The sequence below is a fragment of the Rhinoraja longicauda genome, chromosome 37, assembly GCF_053455715.1.
Source record: "Rhinoraja longicauda isolate Sanriku21f chromosome 37, sRhiLon1.1, whole genome shotgun sequence".
In the NCBI taxonomy this organism is placed as follows: Eukaryota; Metazoa; Chordata; class Chondrichthyes; order Rajiformes; family Arhynchobatidae; genus Rhinoraja; species Rhinoraja longicauda.
Window position 1 is genome coordinate 4777648 of NC_135989.1, and position 15000 is coordinate 4792647.

Consider the following 15000-nt stretch of genomic DNA (forward strand, 5'->3'; position numbering starts at 1 on the left):
AGTGAGGGGGTGAGGGGGTGAGGGCACTGTGCCCAGAGGAGCAGGCATGAAGGGGGTGGGCAATAACCCCTCCCACCCCCCGGGAGACTATGGTTGCCAACTATCCCACTCCCAAATAAGGGACAAGGTGACGTCACCGCCCCGTGCCCCATGTGACCTCACCCAGCCAGCGGCCATGTGCTCCCGCTCCACCAATGGCGGCCGCCCGGGCCGGGAGGTGGGTTGCTACGCGACCTCAGATAGGCGGTGCCCAGGCCTTCAGACCTTGACTGTCCAGGCCTACACTGTCTGGGCCTACACTGGCCGGGCCTACACTGTCCGGGCCTACACTGTCCGGGCCTACAGTGTCCGGGCCTACAGTGTCCGGGCCTACAGCGTCCGGGCCTACAGTATCCGGGCCTACAGCATCCGGGCCTACACTGTCGGGCCTACAGTGACCGGGCCTACACTGTCCGGGCCTACACTGGTCAGGCCTACAGTGTCCGGGCCTACAGTGTCCGGACCTACACTGTCCGGGCCTACACTGGTCAGGCTACAGTGTCCGGGCCTACAGTGTCCGGACCTACACTGTCCGGGCCTACAGTGTCCAGGCCTACAACGCCCCCCAGGCCTACACTGTCCGGGCCCACAGTGTCCGGGCCTACAGTGTCCGGGCATAAGTGTCCGGGCCTTCAGCGTCCGGGCCTACAGCGTCCGGGCCTACAACGCCCCCCGGGCCTAATGCGGGACAAGGGCGGTCCCATACGGGCCAAACCAATTCAGCCCAAAATACGGGATGTCCCAGCTAATACGAAAGATACCCCTGGACACTACTCTCATGGGGGTAGCACTGGTCATCTGTACCCTCTCACCCCCCCTCCCCTTCCCCCTGTCCCCCTCACTCCCTCTCCTTGGCACCTCACTCCCCCATAGCCCCCTCAATCTCCCGCTTTCCCTTTCACTCATCCCCCTCAAACTCACCTCCTTGCTCCCTCACTCTCTCACTCGCCCCTTTCCCCCTCATCACCCCCCTTGTCCCCTCACTCTCTTACCCCTCCTGTTGCACTCCCTTCCCCCCCCTCACACCCCCCTCACCCCCTCACTCTCCGCTATCCTGACCCCCTGCCCGTTTATCTGACCTCCTCCCTGACCTCCGCCCCCCCCCTCCCCACTGTCCCACCGCACCCTCCCGATCCTGCCCTTCACCCCCCCTCCCCTACCCACTGTTCTGCCCCCCACCGCTGCCCTGACCCGCTTGCTAGTCCCCTGCCCTCCCCTCTGTTTGCCCCCCCCGGCCCGTCACCGCCCACCGTCTGCCCCCCTGCCCGCTGTCCTGAACCCCCTGCCCTCTCCAACCCCCCTCACTGGTGTCCCACCCCCCCCCCTCCCCATTTTCCTGACCAACTCTCCCTGTTCTTCCCCCCCCACCCCTGCCCTCTCCAACCCTCTCCCCACTCCCCCACCCCCCCCACAAACCCCCTCCCCACTGTCCCCCTCCCACTGTCCCACCCCCACTGTCCCACCCCCCACTGTCCCACACCCCACAGTCGCACCCCCCCCTCCCCACGGTCCTGACCCCCCACTCCCTGCCTGCTGTTCTGCCCCCCTGACTGCCCCGCTGCCTTCTCCCCCCCTCCCCGCTGTGCTGACCCCCCTCCCTCGTGGTCCTGACCCCCCTCCCCGCTGTGCTGACCCCCCTCCCTCGTGGTCCTGACCGCCCCCCTCCCTCGTGGTCCTGACCCCCCTCCCTCGTGGTCCTGACCCCCCTCCCCGCTGTGCTGACCCCCTCCCTCGTGGTCCTGACCCCCCTCCCCGCTGTGCTGACCCCCCTCCCCCTGGTCCTGACCCCCCTCTCGCTGCCCCCACAGGTTGTGTGCGGGGTGATCGCCGGGGCGCTGCACTACCTGTTCCTGGCAGTCTTCGTGTGGATGTTTCTGGAAGGCGTGCAGCTGTACCTGCTGGTGGAGGTGGTGTTCGCCACCAAGGTCCCGCTCCAGCGCCACATGTACTGGATCGGTTACGGACTACCCGCCGCCATCGTCGCCATCTGTGCCTGCGCCAACAGCCGCGGTTACGGCACCCCCACAGCGTGAGTCTTCCCCGTCACCCCACCCACTGGGGAGCGGCTCGTCCACGGTAATCCACCCATCACTCTCCATGCCTCACCCCCTCCAGGGACCAGTGTCCACCCATCACACACCACGTCCCCATCCGGGGAACCGCGTCCACCCATCACTCTCCCGGTTTTTGCCCAAGCCCATGGGAACCGTTTATCCACAGTACCCACCCATCACTCGCCAGAAAGCTGGAGTAACAGGCAGCATCTCTGGGAGGGGAGGGGAGGGGAAACATAGAAAGTAAGTGCAGGAGGAGGCCATTCGCCCCTTCGAGCCAGCACCGACATTCATTGTGATCATGGCTGATCATCCACAATCAGTAACCCCATTCCTGCCTTCTCCCCATACCCCATGACTCCGCTTGATTCCACTAGCCCCTAGAGCTCTATCTAATTCTCTTTTAAATCATCCAGTGAATTGGCCTCCACTGCCCTCTGTGGCAGAGAATTCCACACATTCACAACTCTGACTGTGGACGATCAGCCATGATCACAGTGAATGGCGGTGCTGGCTCGAAGGGCCAAATGGCCTCCTCCTGCACCTATTGTCTATTGTCTATGGGGAGCGGAGGGAAGGGTACAGGAGGGGAGGGGAGGGGTACAGGAGGGGAGGGGTATAGGAGGGGAGTGGAGGGGAGGGAGGTGGAGGGGAGGGGAGGGGTGGGGAGGGGAGGGGAGGGGAGGGGAGGGGAGGGGAGGGAAGTAGAGGGTAGGGGAGGGGAGTGGAGGGGAGGGGAGTGGAGGGGAGTGGAGTGGAGTGGAGGGGAGTGGAGTGGAGTGGAGGGGAGGGGAAGGGAGGGGAGGGGAGGGGAGGGGAGGGGGAGGGGAGGGGAGGGAAGGGGAGGGGAGTGGAGGGGAGGGGAGGGGAGGGGAGGGGAGTGGAGGGGAGTGGAGTGGAGTGGAGGGGAGTGGAGTGGAGGGGAGTGGAGTGGAGTGGAGTGGAGTGGAGGGGAGTGGAGTGGAGGGGAGGGGAGGGGAAGGGAGGGGAGGGGAGGGGAGGGGAGGGGGAGGGAAGGGGAGGGGAGGGGAGGGGAGTGGAGTGGAGTGGAGTGGAGTGGAGGGGGAGGGGAGTGGAGTGGAGTGGAGTGGAGTGGAGTGGAGTGGAGGGGAGGGGAAGGGAGGGGAGGGGAGGGGAGGGGAGGGAAGGGGAGGGGAGGGGAGGGGAGTGGGGGGGGAGGGGAGGGGAGGGGAGCGGAGGAGAGGGGTACAGGAGGGGAGTGGAGTGGAGGGGAGTGGAGGGGAGGGGAGGGGAGGGGAGGGGAGCGGAGGAGAGGGGTACAGGAGGGGAGTGGAGTGGAGGGGAGTGGAGGGGAGTGGAGGGGAGGGGAGGGTACAGGGCCGTGCCAGCTGGTGCCCGCGGTTCTGACCACCTGGTGCCGTGTCGTTGCAGGTGCTGGCTCTCAACACAACATTACTTCACCAGCAGTTTCTTCGTGCCAGCGATCTTCATCTGCGTCGTAAGTTGTACCCAAATGCCAACTACCCTGGGCATGTGGGTGGAGGGGGCAGGGCCGAGGGACGGTGGGATTTGAGCGGGAGGGCGGGGGCTAAAGTGGGCAGGAGGGGGGCGTTGGGAACACGAGGCTAAGACGTGCCCACAACAGGGGAATGTGTCGGTGGAGAGGGTGAGTGTGAAAGAGGGCGAGGGAGGTGCGGGCGGAGGGGCGGGGGGAGGCATGGAGAGAGGGTGACGAGGGATGGTGTGGGATGGAGGGGTGGTGTGGGATGGAGGGATGGTGTGGGATGGAGGGGTGGTGTGGGATGGAGGGATGGTGTGGGATGGAGGGGTGGTGTGGGATGGAGGGGTGGTGTGGGATGGAGGGATGGTGTGGGATGGAGGGGTGGTGTGGGATGGAGGGAAGATGACGTAGGAAGACGGAGAGAGGGAGCTAGGTGGTGGGGAAAGAGACTGGTGGGAGGGAGGTGGAAAGCAATGAATGGAGGGAGGGTGGTGACGGAAGGCGAGGATGGGGAGGTGGTGGGTGTGGAGAGATGGAGGGAGGGGAGAGTGGGGGGTTGTGGGGGAGGGCAGAGGAGAGTTCGGGGAGAATTGGGGGTAGGGTAGTGAGAATGGGGAGAGGAAGAGGGTGGGGTGGGGGAGAGGGTGGGGGTGGGTGAGAGGTAGAGGGTGGGAGTGAGGGAGAAGTTGGGGGAGAGGTAGAGGGTGGGAGTGGGGGAGAGGGAGGGGGAGGGGAGAGGGTGGGGGAGGGGGAGAGGAAGAGGGTGGGGGAGAGGGAGAGGGTGGGGGAGGGGAGAGGAAGGGGGTGGGGGAGAGGAAGAGGGAGGGGAGGAGGAGAGGAAGAGGGTGGAGGAGGGGGGTGGGGAGGGTGAGAGGGAGAGGGTGGGTGAGGGGTGGGCGTGGGGAGAGGGTGGGGGAGGGGGAGAGGATGAGGGTGGGGGTGGGGGAGGGGGAGAGGATGAGGGTGGGGGAGGGGGAGAGGGTGGGGGTGGGGGAGGGGGAGAGGGTGGGGGTGGGGGGGGGTGGGGGAGAGGGTGGGGGAGAGGAGGGGGGAGGGGGAAAGGGTGGGGGAGAGGTTGAGGGTGGGGAGGGGGAGAGGTAGAGGGTGGGAGTGGGGGAGAGGGAGGGGAGTTGGGAGCATTGGGGTTAGGGTGGAGAGGTGGGGGGAGGTAGAGAGTGGGGAAGGGGGAGTGGAAGATGAAGTGAGAGTGGGGAGGAGAGGTGGAGGAGGGGAGAGTGGGGGAGAAGTGGGGGTAGGGGTTTAGAGGTGGGCTGGTGGTGGGGGAAAGGGGTAGGATAACAAGGGGGGGAGGCGGGGCGAATGGGGAAGGGTAGGGGGAGTCGGGACCCACCATCACCTCCTCAGTGCCCTCACCTGGGGGGCCAATGAGACCCCCACCTCTGCTTTTAGCCTGACTTCCCACAGCATAGAAACATAGAAAATAGGTGCAGGAGGAGGCCATTCGGCCCTTCGAGCCAGCACCGCCATTCATTGTGATCACGGCTGATCATCCACAATCAGTAACCCGCGCCTGCCTTCTCCCCATATCCCTTGATTCCGCTAGCCCCTAGAGCTCTATCTAACTCTCTCTTAAATCCATCCAGTGAATTCGCCTCCACTGCCCTCTGTGGCAGAGAATTCCACAAATTCACAACTCTCTGGGTGAAAAAGTTTTTTCTCACCTCAGTTTTAAATGGCCTCCCCTTTATTCTGTGACTGTGTGGCCCCTGGTTCTGGACTCCCCCAACATTGGGAACATTTTTCCTGCATCTGGCCTGTCTAGTCCTTTTATAATTTTATACGTCTCTATAAGATCCCCTCTCATCCTTGTAAACTCCAGTGAATACAAGCCCAGTCTTTCCGATCTTTCCTCATATGACAGTACCGCCATCCCAGGGATTAACCTGGTGAACCTACGCTGCACTGCCTCAATAGCAAGGACGTCCTTCCTCACATTAGCATCCATTGTAAAGTGGGTTTGGGATGTCTGGTTTGGGATGTCTCTGATCATTCATTCCTCTTTCACTTTTCTCTGCAGGTTAACCTGATCATCCTGTGCCGGACCCTGATGAAATTGTCACACGTTATCTCCGACCAGCTGAAAGTGAACAAGAACAGGTAAATTGTGGACACAAGGAACTGCAGATGCCGGTTTACAGAGAAAGACACAAAGTGCTGGAGTAACTCAGCGGGTCAGGCAGCGTCTCTGGGAGGACGTGGATAGGTGACGTTTGGGGTCGGGACTCTTCTTCAAACTGATTGTGTGTAGGAGGGGGGGTGAAAGCTGGGAGAGAGATGGGGCGGGACAAAGTGAGTGATAGGTGGATACAGGTTGTGATTGTGAATATGGATATGTGAGTGTGATTGCAAGTGTGACAGTGCGAGTGTAAGTGTGAGTGTGCGAGTATAAGCGAGTGAGTGCATTTGTATGCGTGCAAATGGGTGATCGTGAGTGTGGTTGTGTGTGAGTATGATTGCAAGTGTGTGATTGTGTAAGTGTAATTATAAAGTGTGAGGGTGTGTGTGTTATTGTAAGTGTGTGTGTGTGATATAATCCCGTGAGTGTGATAATGTGTGTGTGTGATTATAAGTGTGTGCGTGTGATTATGAGTGTGTGTGATTATAAGTGTGTGCGTGATTATGAGTGTGTGTGTGATTATCAGTGTGTGTGTGATTATAAGTGTGTGTGTGATTATAAGTGTGTGTGTGTGATTATAAGTGTGTGTGTGATTATCAGTGTGTGTGATTATAAGTGTGTGTGTGTGTGTGATTACAAGTGCGTGTGTGTGTGATTATAAGTGCGTGCGTGTGTGATTATAAGTGTGTGTGATTATAAGTGTGTGTGATTATAAGTGTGTGTGATTATAAGTGTGTGTCTGTGTGTGCTTATGAGTGTGTGATTATAAGTGTGTGTGTGTGTGCTTATGAGTGTGATTATAAGTGTGTGTGTGTGTGCTTATGAGTGTGTGTGATTATAAGTGTGTGTGATTACAAGTGTGTGTGATTACAAGTGTGTGTGTGTGATTACAAGTGTGTGTGTGTGATTATCAGTGTGTGTGATTATAAGTGTGTGTGTGATTATCAGTGTGTGTGTGATTATAAGTGTGTGTGTTTATAAGTGAGTGTGATTATAAGTGTGTGTGTGATTATCAGTGTGTGTGATTATCAGTGTGTGTATGATTATAAGTGTTTGTGTGTGATTATAAGTGTGTGTGTGTGTGTGTGTGATTATCAGTGTGTGTGTGATTATCAGTGTGTGAGTGTGATGTTCATCTGTGTTCTGACCATGGATTATTGAGTATTTATTCACAAAATGCTGGAGTTACTCAGGTCTGAAGAAGGGTCCCGACCCGAAACGTCACCCATTCCTTCTCTCCTGAGATGCTGCCTGACCCGTTGAGTTACTCCAGCATTTTGTGAATAAATACCTTCGATTTGTACCAGCATCTGTAGTTATTTTCTCATGGATTACTGAGTAGGTGCGTGTGTGGTTACAGGGTGTTTACACTGACAGCCCTTGGGCAGCTGGTGATTCTGGGCTCCACCTGGATATTCGGTGGATTATTCATTGAAAACGCCACCGTCCCGATGATGTACATCTTCACCATCCTCAACAGTTTCCAGGGCATGTTCATCTTCGTCACGCACTGCCTCATGAGGAAGAAGGTAAGGCCGCCATCCCTTGAGTCAACTCTCATGTGTTGCTTCCACACCAAGGTGATGGATCCATTGGGATTTTGTGGCCAACTGCAGCTGGCTCTGTGTATCGGCAACACGGTGGTCCAGCGGTAGAGTTGCTGCCTCACAGCGCGGGTTCCATCCCGACCACGGGCGCCGTCTGTACGGAGTTTGTACGTTCTCCCCGTGACCTGCGTGGGTTTTCTCCAGGATCTTCGGTTTCCTCCCACACTCCAAAGACGTGCGGGTTTGTAGGTTAATTGGCACGGGTACAATTGTAAATTGTCCCTAGTGTGTGTAGGATAGTGTAAGTGAGCGGGGATCGCTGGTCGGCGTGGAGTCGGTGGGACGAAGGGCTAAGGTTGCCAACTATCTCACTCCCAAATAAAGGATAAGGTGACATCACTTCCCTGCGCCCCATGTGACCTCACCCAGCCAGTTTCGTGCTGTATCTCTAAACTAAACTAATGGAGCATCTTGCATATGGACTCAGTGGACTGCTGTGTACATTCTGTACTAACTGGGGGATGGTGCTTTTTTTTTAGTTTCATTTAGAGATACAGCAGGGAAACAGGCCCATCGGCCCACCGAGTCCGCGCCGACCAGCGATCCCCGCACTAACACTATCCCGTATTAGCCGGGACATCCCATATTTTGGGCTAAATTCGTTTGTCCTGTATTAGGCCCGGCGGGCGCTGTAGGCCCAGACACTGTAGGCCCAGACACTGTAGGCCCAGACACTGTAGGCCCAGACATTGTAGGCCCGGACACTGTAGGCCCGGACACTGTAGGCCCGGACACTGTAGGCCCGGACACTGTAGGCCCGGACACTGTAGGCCCGGACACTGTAGGCCCGGAGTGTAGGTCCGGAGACCCGGGCTCACCTAACGTAGGTTCCCTAGCAACCCGCCTCCCGGCCCGGGCGGCCACCATTGGTGGAGCGGGAGCACCTGGCCGCTGGCCGCTGGCTGGGTGAGGTCACGTGGGGCGCGGGGTGGTGACGTCACCTTGTCCCTTATTTGGGAGTGAGATAGTTGACAACCCTAGCCCCAGGTAAGGCTAGGTAACCCCAGGTAAGGCCAGGTAAACCCAGGTAAGTCCCAGGTAAGACCAGGTGAGTACCAGGTAAGACCAGGTAAGTCCCAGGTAAGACCAGGTAAGTCCCAGGTAAGACCCAGGTAAGACCCAGGTAAGACCAGGTAAGTCCCAGGTAAGACCAGGTAAGTCCCAGGTAAGACCAGGTAAGGCCCAGGTTGCTGCAGGCCCACGACCCCACCTCCCTCTCCTCGCCCGATCAGCGTCCGGTGATAGTCTAGCTCACCCGTGCCTGTCTGCCCTGTAAGTGTGATTATTGGCATGAAAGCCCATTGTTAACGGAACTAGACTACGGGGCTTTGGTGGGGATGGCCGGCCTGAGGCTGCGTGCTGTTTGTGGGAGGCTCCGCTGTGAACCGCGTGTGTCTTTGTACCGACAGGTGCGGGAGTGCTACCAGCGTGGCTTCATGAAGTGCTTCACCCAGTCGGATAGATGGACACCGGTCGCTGCCTCCACCTCGTCCTCCAACCAGGTACAAGCTCTGAAGCAGACACAAGACGCTGGAGTAACGCAGCGGGTCAGGCAGCCTCTTGGGAGAGAAGGAATGGGTGACGTTTCCATCCCCCTCCCCTGACATCAGTCTAAGGAAGGGTCCCGACCCGAAACGTCACCCATTCCTTCTCTCCAGAGATGCTGCCTGACCCGCTGAGTTACTCCAGCATTCTGTGTCTATCTTCGATTTAGACCAGCTCCTGCAGTTTTCCTTTCCTACAAGCTCCAAAGCTGGTGCGGGAAAACTTTGGAGACTCGGCCGTCTTCCTGATTAGTATTAGATTTAATTAACATTAAAAGATTTCTTTAAAGTTTTTTTTTAGTTTAGTTTGTTTAGATTAGTTTAAGCTCTTAAGGAAACGAGGAGGAATTTCTTTAGTCGGAAGTCAAGTCGTCAATTTGATTTATATAGCACATTTAAACACAACCCACGTTGACCAAAGTGCTGTACATCAGTTAATAGACAATAGACAAAAGACAATAGGTGCAGGAGGAGGCCATTCGGCCCTTCGAGCCAGCACCGCCATTCAATGTGATCATGGCTGATCATTCTCAATCAGTACCCCGTTCCTGCCTTCTCCCCATACCCCCTGACTCCGCTATCCTTAAGAGCTCTATCTAGCTCTCTCTTGAATGCATTCAGAGAATTGGCCTCCACTGCCTTCTGAGGCAGAGAATTCCACAGATTCACAACTCTCTGACAAAAAGCTTTTCCTCATCTCAGTCTAAATGGCCTATCCCTTATTCTTAAACTATGGCCCCTTGTTCTGGACTCCCCCAACATTGGGAACATGTTTCCTGCCTCTAACGTGTCCAACCCCTTAATAATCTTATACGTTTCGATAAGATCTCCTCTCATCCTTCTAAATTCCAGTGTATACAAGCCTAGTCGCTCCAGTCTTTCAACATATGACAGTCCCGCCATTCCGGGAATTAACCTAGTAAACCTACGCTGCACGCCCTCAATAGCAAGAATGTCCTTCCACAAATTTAGAGACCGGTCGAGCTGCTGCCATACAGCGCCACAGACCTGGGTCCATCCTAACTGAGACTGCTGTCTGTTGGGCACCCGAGTTTGTACATTCTCCCCGTGACCGCATGGGTTTTCTCCGGGTGCTCCTCTCTCCTATCACCCTCCAAAGACGTGTGAGTTTGTTGGTTAATTGGCTTCGGTAAAATTGTAAATTGTCCATAGTGTGTGTAGGATCGTGCTACGCTGCACGCCCTCAATAGCAAGAATATCCTTCCTCAAATTTGGAGACCAAAACTGCACCCAGTACTCCAGGTGCGGTCTCACTAGGGCCCTGTACAACTGCACACAGTACTCCAGGTGCGGTCTCACTAGGGCCCTGTGCAACTGCACACAGTACTCCAGGTGTGGTCTCACTAGGGCCCTGTACAACTGCAGAAGGACCTCTTTGCTCCGATACTCTTGCTATTGAGGGAGTGCAGCGTCGATTCATCAGGTTAATTCTCTGCCTCAGAAGGCAGTGGAGGCCAATTCTCTGGATGCTTTCAAGAGAGAGGATGATCAGTCATGATCACAGTGAATGGCGGTGCTGGCTCGAAGGGCCGAATGGCCTCCTGCACCTATTGTCTATTGTCTAATTCCCGGGATGGCGGGACTGTCAAATGATGAAAGAATGGGGCAACTGGGCTTATATTCGCTGGAATTTAGAAGGATGAGAGGGGTTCTTATAGAAACATAAAATTCTTAAGGGATTGGACAGGCATTAGATGCAGGAAACATGTTCCCAATGTTGGGAGAGTCCAGAACCAGGGGCCACGCACAGTTTAAGAATAAGTAGTAGGCCATTTAGAACTGAGATGAGGAAAATCTTTTTCACTCAAGAGAGTTGTGAATCTGTGGAATTCTTTGCCTCAGAAGGCAGTGGAGGCCAATTCTCTGGATGTTTTCAAGAGAGAGCTAGATAGAGCTCTTCGGACTAACGGAGTCAAGGGAGATGGGGAGAGGGCAGGAACGGGGTACTGATCGTGGATGATCAGGCATGATCACAATGATCGAAGGGCCGAATGGCCTCCTCTTGCACCTATGTTTCTATGTTTCTGTCAGAGAATGTCGACACAAGGAACCGCCGATGCTGGTTTGCAAAGATGTAGTAAAGGTTTGTAACGTTGCTGGTTTCTATCGCACTGAGCTGTTGGTTGTGTCTGTCCGCAGGTCAGGAGAAGTGTCCAGGAGACAGAGTCAACGTTGGGGGAGCCGCAGTGATGATGGAGCGCGGTGCCACGTGCTGTGCCAGCCAACACCCATCACCCGCGCGCAGCCTCGCACGCTCACGCACCCTCACCCACACTAGGCGCGCGCGCGGGTGTGCCCGGGATCACAAACAGTCGCCTCTCTCCTCAGTCGCTGTGTAGCTCCAGCTCCTGACCCCCGGTGAGGGGCCCCAAGCAGTGCCCAGAGGGGCTCCGCTCACCCCCCCCACCCCCACGTGTCTGGGGTGGCACAGTGGACTCGCTGCCTCGCAGCGCCAGAGACCCGGGTTCCATCCCGACTACGGGCGCCGTCTGTACGGAGTTTGTATGTTCTCCCCGTGACCTGCGTGGGTTTTCTCCGAGATCTTCGGTTTCCTCCCACACTCCAAAGTTGTGCAGGTTTGTAGGTCAATTGTCTTGGTAAATGTAAACATTGTCCCTAGTGGGTGTAGGATAGTGTTAGTGTGCGGGGATCGCTGGTCGGCATGGACCCGGTGGGCCGAAGGGCCTGTTTCCGTGCTGTATCTCTAATCTAAACTAATACAGGGAAGGAGACCAGAAACTTTAGCCACAACCCTTGACACTGTCTCACCAAGGGCCCATGCCATGGGCTAGACAACCATGTGCCCCCACCCCACCGCCCCCAGACACTGTCTCACCAAGGGCCCATGCCATGGGCTGGACAACCATGTACCCCCCCCCCCCAGACACTGTCTCACCAAGGGCCCATGCCATGGGCTAGACAACCATGTACCCCCCCCCCCCCAGACCTGCCCGACCATTGAGATCTTGGTTACGTATAGCAAGATCCTCTGCTTCCTCGAATTCCCAACAGAGATGCCTGGCAAGAGACTACACCGATGAACCAAAACATTATGACCACTGGCAGGTGAAGTGAATAACATTGATTATCTTGTTACAATGGCACCTGTCAAGGGGTGGGATATATTAGGCAGCAAGTGAACAGTCAGTTCTTGAAGTTGATGTGTTGGATGCAGGAGAAATGGGCAGGAGTAAAGACCTGAGTGACTTTGACAAGGGCCAAATTGTTATGGCCAGACGACTGGGTCAGAGCATCTCTGAAACGGCAAGGCTTGTGGGGTGCTCCCGGTCAGCAGTGGTGAGTACCGACCGACAGTGGTCCGAGGAGGGACAAACCACAAACCGGCGACAGACAGGGTGTTGGGCGCCCAAGGCTCATCGATGCGCGAGGGCAACGAAGGCTATCCCGTCTGGTCCGAACCGACAGAAGGTCGACTGTGGCACAAGTCACAGAAAATGTTAATGGTGGTCACGGGAGGAATGTGTCACAATACACAGTGCATCGCACCCTGCTGCGTATGGGGCTGCACACGGAGGACCAACAGCATATTAGGCAGGTGGCCATAATGTTCTGGCTCATCGGTGTATTTAACTGCAGAGTACGTTACACCAAGGGACTAATCCTTCCTTCATCTGATGCTGGTCGTTAGAACTAATGGGCTGTTTGTAAGAATATAATTTTGCTATGCATTTGTACATGTAACAATAAATCACCATTGAACCATTGAGAAAGGGAGCCTAATTGCATACTTTAGTGACTTTAGCAAGACAGGCAGCATCTCTGGAGAAAAGGAATAGGTGATGTTTCTTCAGAAGGAGGATCTCCTTGCTATTGAGGGCGTGCAGCGTAGGTTTACTAGGTTAATTCCCAGAATGGTGGGACTGTCATATGTTGAAAGACTGGATCGAAACGTATAAGATTATTAAGGGGTTGGACACGTTAGAGGCAGGAAACATGTTCCCAATGTCGGGGGAGTCCAGAACCAGGGGCCACATTTTAAGAATAAGGGGTAGGCCATTTAGAACTGAGATGAGGAAAAACGTTTTCAGTCAGAGAGTTGTGAATCTGTGGAATTCTCTGCCTCAGAAGGCAGTGGAGGCCAAATATCTGAATGCATTCAAGAGAGAGCTAGATAGAGCTCTTAAGGATAGCAGCGTCAGGCGGTATGGGGAGAAGGCAGGAACGGGGTACTGATTGAGAATGATCAGCCATGATCACATTGAATGGCGGTGCTGGCTCGAAGGGCCAAATGGCCTCCTCCTGCACCTATTATCTATTATCTCGACCTAAAACGTCCCATTCCTTCTCTCCAGAGATGCTGCCTGGCCCGCTGAGTTACTCCAGCTTTTTGTGTCTGTCTTCAAAGAAAGAGGTTGGTAGGATTTTGAAGTAGAATTAGTGGGTTGTAGGAAGAACTAAAAATGTGTCTTTTTCAGTCGAGGGTAAACGGAACTAAGACTAAAATGAATGAAAGAATGTGGTACGGGTAGATTAAGAATGAACTTTAATATTGATGTATATTTATGTTCTAGAAGATTCTATGTTAAGATATGAGCTGTTAAATATCACGAAAATATTGATCATGACTTCAAATAAGCTTGCAGAATGAAATAAATATTTCAATAGAAACCGGGTCATCATTATTTTACATGCGACAAGATGCTCCTCCGTGCATGATCATTGCATTATCGGGCGGTCACGGTGGCGCAGCGGTAGATTTGCCGCCTTACAGCGAATGCAGCGCCAGAGACCCGGGTTCCATCCCGATTACAGGTGCTGTCTGTACGGAGTTTGTACGTTCTCCCCGTGACCTGTGTGGGTTTTCTCCGAGATCTTCGGTGTCCTCCCACACTCCAAAGACGTGCACGTTTGTAGATTAATTGGCTTGGTAAATGTAAAAATTGTCCCTAGTGGGTGTAGGATAGTGTTAGTGTGCGGGGATTGCTGGTCGGCGCGGACCCGGTGGGCTGAAAGGGCCTGTTTCCACGCTGTATCTCTAAACTAAAATTATTGTATCCTCTTAAGTTCATAAAGTTAGAAGTGATAAGAGCAGAATTAGGCCGTTCAGCCCATCGTCTTCTCCGCCATTCAATCATGGCTGATCTTTCTCTCCCTCCTAACCCCATTCTCCTGCCTTCTCCCCATAACCCCTGACACCCGCACCAATCAAGAATCTATCGCTCTCTGCCTTAAAAATATCCATTCTGTGGCAATGAATTCCACAAATTCACCACCCTCTGACTAAAGAAATCCCTTTCCATCTCCTTCTCCAAGGAACGTCCTTTAATTCTGAGGTTATGGTTATAGCGTTCCCCACAACAAGGAGAAAAGCTTTGTGTTGCATGCTGTCTAAACAGGCCAGATAATACCACACATCAATGCAAACAGGTCAAACTCAAGTACAATGGGTAGAGCAAAAGGGGAAGATACAGAGTGTAGAATATAGTTCTCAGCATTGTAGTGCATCAGTTCCACAGACAAAGTCCAATGTCCGCAATGGGGTAGAGGTGAATCGGACAGTGCCCTGGCTTATGGAAGGGCCGTTCAGAAGCCTGATAACTGAGAGGAAGAAACTGTTCCTGAGTCTGGTGGTGCGCACTTTCAAGCTTCTGTATCTTCTGCTCGACGGGAGCGGGGAGAAGGAAGAATGACCAGGGTGGGATAAGTCTTTGATTGTGTTGGCTGCTTTTCCGAGGCAGCGTGAAGTGTAGATGGAGACAGTGGTGGGGAGTCTGGTCTGTGTGATGGACTAGGCTACATCTACAACACTCTGCAATTTCCAGTTATCTTGGGCAGAGCTGTTCATGGACTAATGCTCTAATAATCCAATCTATTTGTGGTCACAGAGAGGGTGAAGTATTGTAATCTCATCACAAACTGAAAACATAATTGACAAACCAGGAAAGGTTCGGTTTAGTTTATTGTCACGTGTACCGAGGTGCAGTGAAAAGCTTTATTGTTGTGTGCTATCCAGTTAGCGAAAAGACTATACATGATTATAATCAAGCCGTCCACGGTGTACAGATGCAGGATAAAGGGAATAATGTTTGGTGCAAGATAAAGTCCAGTAATGTCCAATAAAATATATACTGAGGATCTCAAATGAGGTCGATGTAGGTCAAGACTGTTTTCATCT

At 54.6% G+C, this 15000-nt stretch overlaps 1 protein-coding gene across 1 annotated transcript in view; it reads left to right on the forward strand.

The window, feature by feature from the left end:
* Nucleotides 1–13463, forward strand: part of LOC144610571 (uncharacterized) — a 91898-nt gene extending 78435 nt beyond the window's left edge. The window contains exons 9-14 of the mRNA XM_078429379.1: nucleotides 1848–2068; nucleotides 3486–3552; nucleotides 5594–5673; nucleotides 7053–7221; nucleotides 8709–8801; nucleotides 11004–13463. Of these exons, the coding sequence (XP_078285505.1) occupies nucleotides 1848–2068; nucleotides 3486–3552; nucleotides 5594–5673; nucleotides 7053–7221; nucleotides 8709–8801; nucleotides 11004–11054 (681 nt within the window). The 3' untranslated portion in view covers nucleotides 11055–13463. The remainder of the gene's footprint in view (nucleotides 1–1847; nucleotides 2069–3485; nucleotides 3553–5593; nucleotides 5674–7052; nucleotides 7222–8708; nucleotides 8802–11003) is intronic.
* The last annotated feature ends 1537 nt before the right edge of the window (nucleotides 13464–15000 follow it).